This window comes from Chroicocephalus ridibundus, chromosome 1 (genome assembly GCF_963924245.1).
Source record: "Chroicocephalus ridibundus chromosome 1, bChrRid1.1, whole genome shotgun sequence".
Taxonomy (NCBI): domain Eukaryota; kingdom Metazoa; phylum Chordata; class Aves; order Charadriiformes; family Laridae; genus Chroicocephalus; species Chroicocephalus ridibundus.
Genome location: NC_086284.1, coordinates 172629980 through 172647340, shown reverse-complemented (window position 1 = coordinate 172647340; position 17361 = coordinate 172629980). Strand labels below are relative to the sequence as shown.

Genomic DNA, 17361 nt, shown 5'->3' with positions numbered 1-17361 from the left:
TTTCTTAGTATAGCTTCCCAAGCCATTTTAAACATCAACTGTCAGTCTCTCTCATTATAGTCTCCCTGCTTCTACGCATCATTTCATGGAAAACATTTAAAGTAATTTTGCCTTATGTTGAAAGATCTCATTTCAGAAATCTTCAGCATCAGTAATTCCGTTCCTACATTTTGTAACAAGACTTTTATTCAATGGCAAATGCCACAAAGACATTTTCCATCAAATAAAAAGTTGGAAGACTGAAGAAGGAGGAAAAAGTAATTAGTATTAAGTGAGACATGTTGACTCCATTAACTTAGTTGTATATTAAGCTCATGAAACAAGCAAGGCTATTCAATCTTCTTTTAAGTGATTTGATAAGTTATTTTATCAAAATAGGTCTCCAAAATACTGAAGATTAAAAAAAATCATACCATAGCAAATCCAACATCTGCCTTCTTCAGAGCTGGACCATCATTGGTACCATCACCAGTTACTGCTACAACTTGCCTCTGTTCAAAGACAGTGCTGTCAATTATACCTAAAATAAAATGACACAGTACGAAATTGACAACACAGCACAGATTAGACCTGAAAGAGAAACCCAGCTTTTGTCTTCCTCAGAGCCATTAAAATAAATATATATATACACACTTAAAAAAAATCACAACAGATAGTTCTAGTTGGCTCCATTTCTCAAGCAGAAAAAAAACCAAACAGCAGTTGGCAAATGAAGACACCCTCATAGGCATTTCCCACTGCTCAGTTCTAGATTTTTTTTTTTTTTTTTAAGAAGCTTTGCTTAAAAGCTGAGAGTTTTTACCTACCTTTTACTAGAGTGTGTTTGTCAGTGGGAGAAGATCTTGCAAGAACACGAAGCTTTGGCCAGATTTTATCTATTCGCTCTTGCTCTATCTGCAAAAAGAGCATTGGTTATATCTTACAGTTAAGAGACTTAGAATATCTGCTGATCTACTTTACACAGTCAGCATGCTTACTTCTCCTTTTTCATTGCGTATTCTCCTGTTAAAGTCTTTGCCCTCTAAACACAGGAAGTCTTCGCCAGGATTCAGGATACCACACTTCAATGCAATAGCACGAGCAGTGTTTATGTTATCACCAGTGACCATGCGCACAGTTATGCCTGCACGTTGACACTTTTTTATTGCATCAGGTACCTGTAAGAAAAAAACAAAAAACAAAAACAAAAACCAAAAAACAAACCAACCACAGGCTTAGAGACTGTACATTAGCTGAATAAATCTAGACATGTCAGTGAAAATAATGGTTTTGGCTCAATCCAGGATAACTCTTATTTTAAAATATCAAGACTGTTGCTATGGAACATTTTTTTTTTAAAAAAAAAAATAGCTTACCATAATTCTTTTCCTGAAAAACACACAAATGGCAATTCTGGCAAAGGGGCTTTCTTGTTATGTCATGGGGCCTTGCCACATGCCCTCCCCATTTTTCAAATACTGCAGTATTCAAAGATACCACAAAAATCCCCATGACTACAGCCCCCACGACAGGCTGTAGTATTCAAAACTAGAGTACTGGCTTTTCATTTATGATGATATGAAATAAACTACTGCTCACACTCCACTACTTCACCCATGACTTCTAGTGTGAAGGGGTGACAGTGCAGATCAGACTGGAGTTCCACTTACACGTCGTTTAAAAACTTTCGCTATTGAAAAATACTGCCCTCCTTAGACCCCAACCACAAGCCAGACTCCTTGCCTCAGTTCTCAGGTGACAAACCCTCCTTCTCCATCATTCCCCAGGAGAAGCTGGCAACAAGCACAATGGCTAATATTATCCTAAACAATACTCCTAATATCCCAAGTGGTAAAAAAATGACAAGTTGTTCCATCTACTGAGACGCTGCACAGTAAGCGCCTTAAGTCATTAATTTGTTCAGAGCTTCAGTAACACAGCATAAGTGACATTAAGAAGTTTTAATCTGCTTTTATAGCTCCATTAACTTTCCCTCCAAGAAATTAGATTTTCATTTATCAACTATGCTCAAGGCATACAACAGCAATTCAGTTTCTTGTACTCTCTGCATGATGAACAACAACATGAATCAAGATTCATTGTAACAGAATCACTGCAGTTTAGTCAGTGACCTCACCTCAGGTCTCACAGGATCTTCAATCCCAACAACAGCAATGCACGTCAGACCAGTAACAATATCATTTTCATTGTCCCATTCCGGCTCAGGTTCCCCTGCTGGGAAGTCTCTGAATGCAAGGCAGATGGTTCTGAGCCCTTCAGAAGCCATTGGCTCAATTACGGTTTTCACGATATCATCGCGGTCCCTAGGTCTAAATACCTTTGGTTCTCCATTAGCACTCAGTATTTTGAAGCACCTGAAAGGGAAGGTTTTAAGAGTTATCAAATTCTAACCAGAAGTTCAGCCCATTCAATGGCTTATTAGTCAACGGCAGTAAGTTTCCACTTAGTAAACAAAAAGTTTTGTTTTCACTAGACTCACTCACTCACACACACAAAAAAAGCCAGTAGCAGCATCTCCAAGGTAATCTTCTCCATATGTACTTAATCTCTTCCCTATTGCAAAACATACTAGAAAGTTAACTGAGCCAGTCATCATAGGATGAAAAATAATGCACAATGAATTTAGGACACAAACGTTAGTTACCTCCCAGAAGCATCCATTTCTCCATTGTATGTAAACAGACTAGTGTCTGCACTGGTTGAGTCAGTCAATCCAATTTCAAGTTCAACAAAATAATCCCACCTTGTTAACAGTTATACAAGTCTCAGAAGTACAGTATGCTTCCAGAACATGCATGTGGTGCTTACACAGCTGTAAGCACTAAACTCACAGCATTAAAAGCAATCTCTGGTACTGCTATCCTTAAGAGCGGTAAGGTTTGCCCCCTGCTCCCCCGACAATCTGTGCATCTGGCATAGAGTTCTTAATGTGAAGTATTAAATTAAAAACAAATACTTAAATCTGATTTAAGTGTTCGTAGAAGAGACTGGATTCAACACTACGTACTCTAGCATTTCAACACATGCTTTTAGTTACGTTTCTTCATGCCAAAGATGCCATTCATTTCATAGACAGCATAAGTACGTTACCAATACTGATGCCATGAATATAACACTATGAAATATTTTTATCAATAAATTTAGTCTTATTCATCTGTGTCCTTAGCAAAGTTTTCCCATAAAGCAACACCATAAGCATGTGTTTTACGAATTAGTACTAATTCGCATTTACTATTTAGTACTAAAAGATAGGAATTTATGACTATTTTAAAGTATCACAGTCATACCTGTCAGATCTGCTAAGATGACTACTGCTACATTTAAATGCTTAGTCCAAGGGGATTCCCAGATACAATACATATTAAAAAAAATGTGAAATTAAAATGAAGTAATCCCTTAAAGCTTTGTAGTATTCATCATAACTGAAATTTGAAGTCTATCTGAATTTGGTTATCTGTTCAAACATCAGCAACCACTACGGATATCTTGTGTTATCTGCCATCATAGAGGTTGTGATAAATTCACAGCATTCCAAGATGACTAAATGGAAGGCAGTAAGTTTTATGTAAAGATTTCATTGAAACTCACCATCAAGTCAAGTACTTGAAGTAAGTCAAGAATAATAAAACTGCTCTGCTTGAAAAAAAAATTGCTGCATTTTTTTATACACTTCTTAGTGACTCATTTGTGTCTTATAAATATTCATGTTTCAGCTTTCTGTGCTCAAGAATAGTCATACATGTTATAATAAAGAATGAGCAGCACAACTGGCAAACCAGGTTACAAGCTCTGAGATTAATTTCTGGCACTGCATAGGTAGTGGGTAAAGAACGTAGTTTATGATGCTAAGCCTTTTTCCTAGTCAGTGCATACTCTGAAATAGTTTTGGAATTACAGCTATTCCAATAGTATCCAAATCAGTCTAGGTTTTCTTGTTCTTTGCCAAATGTTCTTATTATTTATTTTCTTATCTCAGTTACAAAGCCAAGTGGACCACATGAGTCCGGGCTGAATGAGTTCTAGCAACTTCTACAGTTCAATTGCTCAGTAAGATAAGGTACAAAATACTTTTGAAGGTAGAAGTAATGCAAATATAGGCATAGTTATCCACCGATGAGACTTGGCTTAAAATCTAGCTATGAAATAATTCACATATCAAAAGGAACAAGAGTCCTTTAAAGACTGACCTTTTGTTGTCAGCACTAAGTTGAGGAAAAGGAAGATTTCATCTTTTTTCTTTAGTGCATTAGTACTTTCCTAGATAATGATTTGGGGAGCTAGTAGAAAGCAAAAAGGCAAACTGAACTGATGAACATAATCTATGTGGTACTCAGACTAGAAATAGTCTGACGTTAGAACCGAAACCAGAAGGGCTGCAACTGCTGTTCCTAGAGAACATGATGCATACATGCTTGACTTCTCTCCTAACCTAGTTAGGAGTTACCACAGACGCCTTCACGCCCAAAGGTTTGTCCCAGTAGTGACTAATCTCTCACTAATAGTCTAATCTCATTCTAATAAATCCTCTATAGATGGCCAGATGAATAAGGAAGCAATTTGCTTTGTCACATTAAAAACCCTCAAGTTTCTCCATTGGCCAAGTTCAACCTCCTGTTAAAATGATCAACTTGGACACGAATTTGCAGAGTCTTTTGAAGCTAAAAGCAATCGCTTTTCATAGGCACAAGTCTTTCCTTCCTGGAGTTAAGGCATATCAGCTGTTGGGGCTTCACTGGAAGATGGGTGAGCATTCTGACCAACCTAAAACTTAAATAGTTTAACTAGAGAATAGATCAATTCATAGATGCTTTCCTGTATCAGAGCAGAGTTCACAAGTTAAAAATAATCACCAGCTCTTTTGGGGGGGGTGGGGCTGAGATGTGAGAATTAAAGTAAATGAAATGCTAGTTGCCCACCTTACTGTAGGAAGTCAGTTAAGGGAAACAAGGTGGGAAGCCGGCTGCAACCACAAGGGTACAGGATGGCTGCATTTGTTTGATAACAGGACGACAGAAACATTTCCCAGATTTATGGCACAATGTTCCTTAGCACTTCAGTCTCCTCACCTATCACAACATTTAGCCAAATTTAAGTGCTGAATTACAATAGTAGTTTTTCTTACTTTTTAAGAACTATCTCAGAGGCACCTTTACTGAATATCCGGAAACTGCCATCAGAGTTTTTTAACACAGTACTCATAGATTTTCTAACAGAGTTGAAGGTGTACACTTTGTACAAATCCTCTTCTGGTATCTCATTTCTTACGTCCTGATAATCACGTTTTAAATCCAAGAGCAATCCCAGCAAGGCACATTCAGTTTTATTTCCAACATGACGTGGTAGGCCACCTTCTTTTTCAGGAGGCTGCAAGAAGAACAAGAACCTTTGCTGATTAGGAGGTTAACTTACGAACCACTGAAGTACAGCATTTAGGCAACAAGGAAGCTAAGGCCAAGCTCAGCTCTGAGATGGGGAAGTTTCGCTTTCACTATGATTACGCTATAAATTCCTATGAGACACGAGTCAAAATCATAATGCTGGCTTTTGTACGTAACTTCTTCTGGAGCTGTTTGGGATTTTTCAGTCCCTTTCTCAGACTCAAAAATCACCCATTAAGTTTGTGTCAAATCCCAACGTGACTTTTCTAAAAGGCAATCTCCATTGCTTGAAATATCTACCTGATCAATTGAGTGTAGTCCCTGAATAATTATTTTTCATTTTATAAGTACAGGTAAGTTTACTTAAACTGATTTAAGCAAGCTAAATGGCATTATTTCTGCTAAATTAATGTATCCTCTCCTGTAATAACTCTTCCTCAATGACTTAGACTACAATCACATCACCTGTTAGCCTTCTACTGAACAAACTAAGTCTTTAAGCCTCTTAAGTCTCACTACGAGTTCTGTTTTCCAGGCCATGGCCTATTTAACTGGAAAGAGTTCAGAAACAAGTTTCCAACCCTTTAATACCAGAACAAGTTTCTAAGCTCAGCAATGTGGAATATGCACATACTAGTGCTAAAAGTAAAGGAGTATTCCTCTCAAGATATTTCTGAGCTTACATAGCTATAACATTGCAGTGTAGTTTGTAGCAAAAAAGGCAGAAGCACTTACTCAGCCTGACATGCCTCAAGCAACTAGAGCTGAACTATATATATTAATCAAAAGTCAGTGATCCATCTTCATCGTCCAGAGCTGCAAGATCTTGTATTTGGCTGTACTGAATACTCACACTTTCAAAATGTTCACTTTAATGTGCAGTTTAAGATGTCCAATTCTGGGCTCCCTGGTACAAAAGCAATGGACATCCAGCAGCAAGTCCAGCTATGGGCCACAAAGATGATAAAGGCACTGGAGCACCTGACATAGGACAGGCTGAGAGAGCTGGGACTGTTCAGCCTGGAGAAGAGAAGGCTCTGGGGGAGAAACTTACCAGTATGTATTAAATGCCTGAATGGGGCAGGCGAGCAGGACAAGGCTAAAGACTACTAAGCCAGAGTTTTTAGTGGTGCCCAATGAGGGGACAACAGGTACAAACCAAGGCTCTTGAAATTCCATTTGAACACAAGGAAGCACCTTTTTTACTCTAAGGGTTGTCAAATAATTAATGAGGTTGCCCAGAGTTTGAAGAGTCTCCATCCTTTGAGATGCTTAAAACCTAACTGGACATAGCCCTAAGCAATGCACTCTGGGTGACCCTGCTTTGAGCAGCGGGTTTGGACCAGAGGATCTCAGGAGGTCCCTTTCAGCCCTCTGTGATTCTGAAAAACAGACTAACTCTGGCTGCATTGGATGTAATTTGATTAAAATTCTAGTAGTAAAGGACCCGGTCAGTTTACATGCAGCTACTTTTTTTTTTTTTTTTTTTTCTTTCTATAACGCTCACATGCTCTATCTCATTAGTACTTCAGTCTTGTTTCAGAGAAATCTGTGCTGGTGATCTTGATGTGTCGCCTCAAGTACTGCTACTGAGGAAACTCTTGCCAAGGTAGCATCTTTATTGGCTGAAAAATAGCTTTTGGACTGGGGTTTTACTACTATTCCTGTACAAAGGCATTCACAGTGGAAGCTGCTACTAAATCTTGAAGTGCTAATTTATTAATATTTTTTTAAGCTAAATTCTAATTATTATTTTTACTGCCTTAAAGAATAGAAGTTATGCAACACATCGGAATAGCTACAGCAAAGAAACTATGTTTGGAGTTGCAGAAAACGACGCATGCAAAAACGCTAAATAGCCAAGTATGTAAAATGTGTAACAGTCCATTATTCTTTTTATTTCAAAATATTTTGGAGGTCTCAAACAAGGTATGAGCAAAGATGTTACAACTATAAAGCCTACAAACCCATACAGCAGTATCTGGGCTAAAAAATCCATCAAAATCCTCATCTGTACTTGCATTGTCTCATCACATTCGAGCTAATGTTATGCTACTCTTACATGCTTACTTTGAAGTAGCACTCAAATCAAGCCAAGATGCTCTTCAAGTAAGGTATGAACAGCCCCACTTCTAAAAAATTTAGACACAACTGTGAACTTAAAGGAAGTTATCTTCTGGGGATGGTATCTTTGAATTACCAATTCCAACTGAAATAAGCTATTTTTGAAGCTTAGTCTCAAATGAACAGTTGAGCAATTTACAGCAGATACAAAATAACTTACACTGCATTTTGCCACACACTTACACTTAACTGCCTACCACGCGGCCACCAGACAATTTGCATCTTTTGAGGAAGTTGTTTAGTTACCTTGATTAGAATGAAGAAATCCACTTACCAGTATTTTGGAAGTATAAGCACAATTAACAGAAATTCCTGTCACAAGGTAAGCCATAATTTTCTCTGGAATAGCTTCTGGTTCTGGAATTTTTTTATAATGCTTTTCATTGATGTAGGCTTGGACCACTGTCATTCTGTTCATAGTCAATGTTCCCGTTTTATCTGAGCAAATGGCTGTTGCGTTGCCCATTGTTTCACATGCATCCAGGTGTCTCACCAAGTTATTATCTTTCATCATTTTCTAAGGAAATAAAAGCAGTCAACAGCCATCCATGACCATTCTTTCACATTTCAGAAATCCTTATTTAGGGTGTCCAGTCTTACACAGCAGTTTCAGAAGACACTCAGCCTTTAAGTTATCTGGCATCTCACCAAGGAAGAATCTGTAGCTGCCACATTCTGTCAGGATACCTTTAAGTCTATTATATCACAGTAAATTTTGTTTTGAACAAGGTTCATAAATACAGTCTTAATCTCCTGTATCTGCATATCACATCGACTACTGATACTATTCAGACTATTATGAGCAACTAGTTTACGATATATTTAGCAATAGAGAGGTACAGACTGAGCTTTACCAGATACAACATTAAAAAAAGTCTTTCCTCTTAAAAGAACGATAAGTAAGCTCTGTTACAGACTTATCCGAAAATCACAGGATATTATTTCAAAGACGCTAGAGTCAGACTTAAAATTAAATACAAACTGGGAGCCTAATGTTTCAGCTGAGATAGTGAGGATTACAGAAATTTCACAGATTAAGTATCACTTCAAATTCTTTACTCAGCAGGTTTTGGATAGTATTTTAACCTCAAAGAGGAAGAGTAAATTCAAAGGATACAATACTATGACTAGTTAGTGCTGTAAGTTAAGTTTTAGAACACAGCCTAAACAGCCATAGTATCTACAATTGGATTTTCAGATCAATAATCAGTCCCAGCACGCTAAAGCAATAAGAAAATCAAGACAGCAAAGAGCAAAAAACCATGCTATATAATAAACGGAAAGCTATTTGAAAGCTATATGTTTGACAACAGTCAGTCCTCAAGGAGAATCAATCTGGAAACTTTTGTAGTAGTTGCTTAACACATCAGTTCGTTAGAAGTTCAGGTTCACAGAAGAGTTTGTTATTCACAAACTCTAATGCATCTATTTATTATAAGCAAATGCTACAATGTTATGAGCTAGACCCATTCATCTTTAGTTGGCGACAACAGGCTGTTACTGCTCACTGTTCATATTAGTGTGTATTCAGAGATTAAGAGAAAAACTGTGTCAGATTTCTTATGAAGTTCAGGGAAATGAGTAAAGCTTCTCCCCGGCCTGTTATGTATACGTGATGCAGCATATCTCACCTGAGATTGTACAGCTGATGAATACAACCACCTACCATTAAAATTTGTTCTCCCATCCATTCACTTACCTTAACAGAGTAAGCCAGAGATATAGTGACCGCAAGTGGAAGACCTTCTGGTACTGCCACCACCAAGACTGTAACTCCAATAATGAAGAACTTCACAAAATACTGAATATAAATTGGTGTACATTCAGCAAGCCAAGGTCTCTTCTGAACCCAGAAGGTATCAATTACAAAATATAACACCAGGATAATGACTGTGATGGCAGACATCAACAAACCTTGTTAAAAAGAGAATAAACAGTTTTCAGAAATTATCTCAAATATTTGGCAATACAGACTCTGGATAAGTCAAGTGCAAATAATTCTGCCTTTACAGAAGTTAGTTTATAACTAAGATGTTAAACAGGCAAGACAGGAAACACTGAGGTAGCTCTCATAAGGTGTTCCACCTTCCAATGCAAGTATTTTCTCATGCATTGCACCTAGAAACTTCTAATAACTTTTTTTCCTTCCCATTTAATTGAAAAGCATAGATCTAATTATGAACAGGAGGCACCCATCTATAAAGTCAATTAACCAAGCAGAATAAGAACTGAAATAATTCAGCAGGCCTTCAGCAATCATACTGCTAACTTATTCAGTAGGGAAAGCTGCTGACAGTCTGCACCCTGCTTCCTGCTGAAGGTGGGATTAAATACGGCAGCTAAGCACAGTGTTCAATGAACTGGGAGTAACTGGGAAGACAAAATCAAAACTGCTGTTAGCAAGCTGGGTGGCACACTTAAGACACCGCATGAAAACAGTGAAGGAAAATGGACCTGGCTGGAATAAAGGAACAAAAGTCACCGAAGTTTCAGCTCTTCATAGAAAGATGCTTCAGTGTGTGCACCATCCCAGAGCAACAGGACAAGCTTCATTCAATATTTGTTAGTACAAGTTTCTCTGAAAAGTTAACATTGCTATACATAACTATGGAGTGCTAAAGCTAAAAGTTTAATTGCTTTGTCCTCACACCACAACTGTCTTCTGACATAGATGCTGCAGTCAGCCCTTTTTGAGCTGTGGGCTGGGCTACAAGACTTCTAGAAGTTCCTTCTAGCCTAAATCTTTCAACAGTTCTACACAGACAAAAACAAATCCTGAAATATTTGAATTAAACCTCTACATACTAGACAATATAGCCCAAAATTTACGCTGAACTTCATTGTTGTTTTAGTCTACTTTCAAGAAACAACAGTTTACCGAATGTTTTGACAAGACAGCTGAATATTAGCCCACAGAAGAGAAACGGAAGCTAAAGGATAGCAGAAAGTCAATAAAAATGTTACATATCAGCAAGGTATATTTTAAGTGGAAATCCCTAAGCCCCTGGAAGTACCAGAGATAACCTGGTTGCCCCTACCACATTTTCCAGACTTCGCTCAATTTGTAGTTCTCTAGGTACATCACTAAATGCCATATCTTACCTAAAAACATCTTTCATAACAGTTGTTCAATGTTATGAAGTTGGAATTCTCTCTCTCAGAAGCTGACACTCTACAGCCTGAATCTATTTAAATCAAGGAAAAGTAAAAGCCATCTACATGACATGCTCTTGAGAAGCCATCAGCATGCTTTGACACATTGGAATTTTGCATTTAAAATAATCAAACCGGTCAAGGCTAGCTACTTAAGTTATCACCTTACAAACTATGCATATTCCAATTTTATTCAAATGTGTGACATCAACGTAAGGAGGGTACTGATACATCATACCTGCTTTGCCAATCTGAACTGCAAGCTTTGTAAGCTTGCCTTGAAGAACCGACTTTTCTTTCTTTGGCAAATTTGCTCTCTTCTTGTCTTTCTCATCTCCATCCCCACCATCCTCACTCTTCAGTGGCTGCATTTCCATGGCTGCACCATCCTGAGCTTTAGCTAGAAGTTAAGATGAAATAAAGTTTAGTCATTGAGGAGTACCCAAAATCAGGGATACTTCAAAAGCTTAATAACACCAGGCTGCACTAAACACCAGTACTGCACAACACCGTGTATCCAGAGATGCCATACTACACGTGAATGTTTAAACAAGCATACTGGGTGTAGGTGCCCAGGTGCTGACAGCAGCAGCCTGTGGATCAGACCATGGTCGGGCAGGTTGTCCTCCTGCAGCCCACGGAGTACCTCAGTGGACCAGATATCCACGCTGCAGCCCACGGAGGACCCCATACCACAGCAGGTGGATGTACCCTGAAGGAAGCTGCAGCCTGTGAAGGGCCAATGCCAGAGTAGGCTCCTGGCAGGAACTGTGGGCCTGTGGGAGACCCACATTTGTGCCGTCTGTTCACAAAGGACTGTACCACGTGGGAAGAACCCACACTGGAGAAGTTCATGAAGGACTACATCCTGTGGGAGGGACCCGGACATGGAGCAGGTGAGGAACATGAGGACAATGGAGCAGTGGAGACAAGCGTTATGAACTGAACAAAAACCCCATTCCCCATCCCTCTGTGCTCCTCAGAAGGCTGTAGAGGAGTCAGGAGTGAAGTTGAGCCTATACGAAAAGGGAGTGTGGGGATAAAGTGTTTTTAGTTGGTTTTGTTTCTAATCATCCTACTTTATTTTTAATTGGCAATAAATTAGTCTTCCCCAAGTTGAGCATGCTCCAGCTGTAAAGATAATTAGCAAGTGATGCCCCCATCCTCATCTCAACCCACAAGCTTTTCATCCTATTTTCTGCCCCATCCTGATGAGGAAGGGGAGAGAGAGAGAGCAGCTGGGTGGGCATCCAGCAGCCAGCCAAGGTTAACTCACCTCAACAAGATAGCTTGAAGAATCATTGGTAACATTTACTTTTGTAGTATCTAGCTATGTTGAGACTAACAAGTTCATTTAAGCGTTTGTTTTGGGCAAATTCACTTATGCCATCTTTAGCATAAGCACCTTGGATCCAAGTCTTCAATATGCATTTTCATAAGAGAGTATGTATTTATTACATACACTTTCAGAAAACACGGAAGGGCAAGAAAGGATCAGAGAACATGCACTTACCTTTGTTACGGTTTTCAACAGCTCCATCTTGCTTTTTACCTGTTGGAAAGAGGAACAAGTTGTGTTTTAAATTGGCTGTCCATAGTTCATTTCAGTGTTTATGTTTATATATAATGCATATATTACCATATGCTGAAACAAGCAACTGCATTTCAGAAAAAAAATGTAGAACAAGCTGGAGACAGAGTGCTGACATAACCAAGGCTTTAAAAGTGTAAGTCAACTCACAGAAACATCTCACATCATTTTTTTGGACTTTAGTTTTCCCATACAAGACTGCCGCAGTGTTATGCTACCACAGTTAAGTTTGCACAAATTACTAATACAGATATTTATTACTTGTGAGGAAAGCTTTTAAAAGGCTTGCCTAAACATTTTTCTAGGAAAGAAATTTGTGACGTTAAAGTGATTCTGATGGCCTCAGTCTTGCTTTCTGTTCTTCCAACACTTGGTAACTGTATCTGACTACTACTGTAAATGAACTGTAGGATCTCACTTCCAGAATCAGTGATTCTGTACAACATTGCAGAAGCTACTGTAGTATAAAATACTTATAAATCCACACCAAAGCTTAATGGAGGCACAGCACTGGATTACTGGATCTATGCTAACCCTATTTACGCAAGCATGAACATAATCTGTTGGCAACATACCAATATTCCACCGCTAAGAGAATAGTTCAAGTTCATAATAAAAATATCACTCCTACCTCTGTGCAGGAATGGAGCTCAACAAGAGACCATAAAGAAGGACAGTGAAATAATGAAATACATTAATGAGTGAAACATTAAAGGTAACCAGAAGACCAAACATTAGGAGTAGCTTATTGGGGCAGAGGGGCACACACTACCTTCTTTTTTGGGGTTTTCAGGTAAAAAGGTTTAGATAATACCTTGGCAAGAGACAAACGTTTCTCCTAAGTAGAGAAAGCAATGGTTATAGTTACTTTTTGCAATAACCTGAAATGAAAGCACAAAATTGGGGAACTTAGAACAAAACCCAGAATTTTTCAGTATCACTGGTAATTCATTAAGTCTTCAGCCTTAGGTTATGTAGGCTGAAATGTATGAAAGTACTCAGGTAGAAGAAAATCAAATTATCAAGCAGCACGTGTGGCACGACATTTAATACCTCCACTACATTATTACTATAGACATAGTCTGATTTTGATACATAAAATTTCCCCTCGAGCATCCGCAGAACAGCCAAGGAGGAAAAAACCACAAGGCATGTTCACCTTCTCCACAAGATGCCACTTCAGACTTCTTAAGAACTCATCATAGTCTCCTAAGTTAGTATTTGTTCTTTCCTAGTTCCCCTTTCCCTCTTACATGAGCAAAGCTCTACACTTGTGTTACTTCTAACTCCTTGTACATACGTTTGCTTTCACTGTGAACCAAGCCATGCACAGCCAACTAAAAATAGCCACTTTAATCTCCTTAACATTCACAGAGAAGCTAATTTAGTTTAACCTGAGTTTTACCAAGGAGAATCTTATTAGGCACCTAACTTAAGGGAAAGAGGAAGTTGTCTACCTTGAAAGACAAAAAAAAAAAAAAAAAAAAAAAAAATCACAGAAATTCAGGCCCTAGGATACACCAGAACACTACTTGTCAAAAAGAATTCTGCTTACAGAATAATAAACACTGGCAGACTATTAATAAAAGCTATACTCTTCTTCATATCTCCTGTAACAGCTGGTACTGTTGCTTCCTTCCTTCTCCTTGCTCTGTAAGGGAAGGAGCAAAGGATAAAAACTGTTCCACACTAATCCCTGGAAGTGTTGCAGGTCAACTTTTGCTCTTCACTACCATGACTGAGCTTGAAACTAGTTTTGAACCTTCGATTCTTCTTGTAACAATTCCTACAACTTACTTCTGAAGAAACGAAGGGTCAGAATTGTAAAGTATTTGTGGATTAGGACGAGACAAAAAGCAGAGTTCAATCCTAATTCCTGCACCAAGCACACGTTGCAACAATTGCCTCCTTAGTTTGAAGGCCACAGAGATTCCTAAATGCATTTCTGTGTGTGGTTTTCCATTTATGGCTTTCCATTACTGTTTCATAGTCCTCTGATGAAAAAAGTATATTTTTCTGCCAAGAATCCTCAGGCTCAGGCCCATGAGTAGGCCTCACAACAGTTCCTAGAAAAAATTTTGCTGTGGTGAAGCTTGGTCCTGAACACGCCTTGGGAGAGCTTATATTAAAACATTACTGCTTAACATTTCCAAGCTTTGATTCTCAGGATAAAGGCTGCGGCTTAGGTATGTGCCCTTCTAATTCCAGCGACTAAGCAAGTCCTTCAGAACAAGGAAGATAACCCATTTCACAGAAGGGCTCCAAAATATTCTGGGTTACAAGCCCTTCATCCCTCAAAAAAAAAAAAAAGTTTACAGAAAAGTACTGCTAGGGATTTGCCTTTTGTGTATCTCTGAACATTCAAAGTTTCAGCTCTGGAAGAAAGAGTGGCACAACAATCTGTCTGCTCATTTTTTTCAAAATCAGTCTTATATATGTTTAAGATATTCACATGTATCAATGATACAAGCTTTTCCCCTTCAAGTGTTGTAGAAGAGCTCCATATAGAGGACATTTTCTATACATCAAAAGCAGAACTAGATACTTACTAGGTTGAGTTATTGGTAATAACCTGTATGCCATAAATAAATATTTGGTATTAGACATAAGTGTACTTTGAAGTTACACAAGATGGCAGTTTAACAATTCATACATGGTATGGCTGGTTAGGAGTTGTAAACTTTCCAGCCTCTAATTGATCAACAAGATCTGAAGTTTAATTAGAAATCCAAGTGAGAAGAGTTAGTAGTAGTGGTGTACTCTCAGGTCACTGGACCTGGGGCTTTTTTCCTGTGAAACCTACTGAAAGTATGAGGTTTAATGAAAGATTTCTGGCTCCAGATGACTAGAACATGTTTTTATCCAGAAACAGTCAAAAGTTCACCCCTCCCTCCCCAGGGATTTAAGATTATTATGCCTACTTTTCTTGTCCTTCTTCTCTTTTTCCTTCTCCTTCTCTTCTTCATCTCCTCCAGCTCCAAGTAAGGTAAAGATGATTCCAGTCTGAGAGTTCACACCTACAGCAGTAACTACCATTCTTCCAGAGCCCTCCATCACATGTGTACCTGAAAGATTGAATGAAGTTTTCCACTGAGACTTGAGCGGTCATATGGCAGAGCACAAAGGAAACGCGCTCTCAAACGTCATGTTGTTGAAACCATAAGATGTGTATATATACCACTGTGTTCCCCATGAGCTTTAATTGACAAAGCTATCAGGAAAATAAAACCATAAGCAACTACACAAAATGTTTGTCAGCTTTAAGAGTCTGCTTGCTTTCACCAAGTTTTGTACTAGTTGCACTGGCTTTGGATACTTTTAGAAGTCAGCCTAGATAAGGTCCAGTCTGCCAGATTTTAACTTCAAAATTTTAAATAACCAGTTTACCCCCAGGAAAAAAGAAATAAATAAACATTTTCTGCAAGAATTGCGAAATGTTACACACCTGACAGCAGCATAGGATCTCTGTCCAGAGATTTCTTAACATGATCAGATTCTCCCGTCAGTGAGCTTTCATCAATTTTGAGGTCATTTCCTTGAATGAGTACACCATCAGCCGGTAAAAGATCACCTACGAAAGATCACTGGGTATGTTGACTGCAGTTCCTTTTTTAAAAATAAAAGAAAGTTCAACTTTAAAAATAAGTTTACCATATTTCACTTGTGCAATATCTCCAACAATTATGTCAGCTACTGGTATTTGGATGACTTGGCCACCTCTGATGACTGTGAATTTCTGTTCTTGTTCAATACGGCTCTGCAATCCCCGAAATTGTTTCTCTTTACTCCAGTCATTGAAAGCTGTTACTAATACCACACAAACTACAGATAGGAGGATTGCTGCTCCTTCAATCCAACCTGCTTCAGATTCCTCCTCTTCTTCACCAACATTTACTGATCCACATACTGTAGAAGACAGGTTTTAGATTTAAGAAAGTTCAAGCAGATAGTTATTTCAACCAAAAAAAAAAAAAAAGTTTTGCCAAACAGAAAAACTTCTAATAGCTGCTAAACATTTTCCATGCTAGCCTTCTTTGTAATTTTACATTTATTTTCAGTAAAGGTAACACAGACAAAGCTAAAGAATCTGAAAGCTAGAGCAGCTCAGGGAAGTTAAACCACCTAGAATTTACATCCCTGCTTATCTGAACGTAAGAAAAGTTGATATAGAGAGTTATGTGTCTTTATTATCCTGTTTAATAATGGCATAAGAAAGCCACGCTAGACAATTAGTTAACAACCTTCTGCTTTCTCAGCATTTCCTACTTTATATTAGCAAGTCAGATATCATTGCAAAAATTCAGTTCAATGAAGGCCAGATCCCTTCATCTTCCATTTAGAAGTACAAATATAGCTTAATTTCTTAAATTAGAAAGTTACCAGTGTCATATTGCAAATGAAGGAAAATTTAAGACTTGCTGACTCCCCAAAGAAAGCACATGACCACAAATAATAAATTGCTTAAATATTTGAGGCAAAGCTAAAAAAAACCACTTGCACAGAAACATGACAGGATCTAAGACAAGTCCTTGCTCCTGCTGCTTGCACTTTACCTTTGGCATTATTTTGGTCAGAGTGATACCAGATCATGATAAGGGAAATCTCTCATGTTGCCCTTTTAAGGCAAGCTAGAGTTTTAGTAACATTCTCTCAAAAAGAAAACAATAAGCTGCTTTTCCACTGACTTACAGTCTCCAATCAGATTTACAGTACAGGCATGTTGGACTGTAAAAGTCAGTAGTATAATACAGGTAGAGACCTACTTTTTAAAAAGTTTACTTACGTGATTCATTTCCTCCCGGAGGCTGGTAAAAAGAAAGGCCCAAGGATACTACGGCTGCAATTTCTAATATAATTAGTGTAACGTCCTGTAGTGCTTCCCATACTAACTGAAGAAATGTTTTTGGCTTTTTAGGAGGTATAAAGTTCTTCCCAAAAACTGCTTCTCTCCTTTCTATATCTGCTGGATTTCCACTTAAACCTATTTAATAATAAGACAAAGTTAGTGACACTTATTTGCATTTCACCCTCCCATTAGAAGTGACTGAGGTTTCCCATTCACAGAGCGAAGTCCCACTCCATATTTCAGTAACAATTCTGAAAAGCCGTATCTCA

At 38.2% G+C, this 17361-nt stretch overlaps 1 protein-coding gene across 7 annotated transcripts in view; it reads right to left on the bottom strand.

Annotated features, from left to right (window-relative positions):
- Window positions 1–17361, bottom strand: part of ATP2B1 (ATPase plasma membrane Ca2+ transporting 1) — a 63963-nt gene that overhangs the window by 12529 nt on the left and 34073 nt on the right. For all 7 annotated transcript variants that reach the window (XM_063322816.1, XM_063322817.1, XM_063322813.1 and 4 more), the window contains exons 3-15: window positions 17030–17227; window positions 15898–16152; window positions 15692–15817; window positions 15168–15311; window positions 12169–12207; window positions 10894–11055; window positions 9202–9416; window positions 7777–8019; window positions 5123–5364; window positions 2117–2354; window positions 978–1157; window positions 807–894; window positions 414–520 (exon numbers count right to left, since the gene is read on the bottom strand). In XM_063322816.1, the coding sequence (XP_063178886.1) occupies window positions 414–520; window positions 807–894; window positions 978–1157; window positions 2117–2354; window positions 5123–5364; window positions 7777–8019; window positions 9202–9416; window positions 10894–11055; window positions 12169–12207; window positions 15168–15311; window positions 15692–15817; window positions 15898–16152; window positions 17030–17227 (2237 nt within the window). The remainder of the gene's footprint in view (window positions 1–413; window positions 521–806; window positions 895–977; window positions 1158–2116; window positions 2355–5122; window positions 5365–7776; window positions 8020–9201; window positions 9417–10893; window positions 11056–12168; window positions 12208–15167; window positions 15312–15691; window positions 15818–15897; window positions 16153–17029; window positions 17228–17361) is intronic.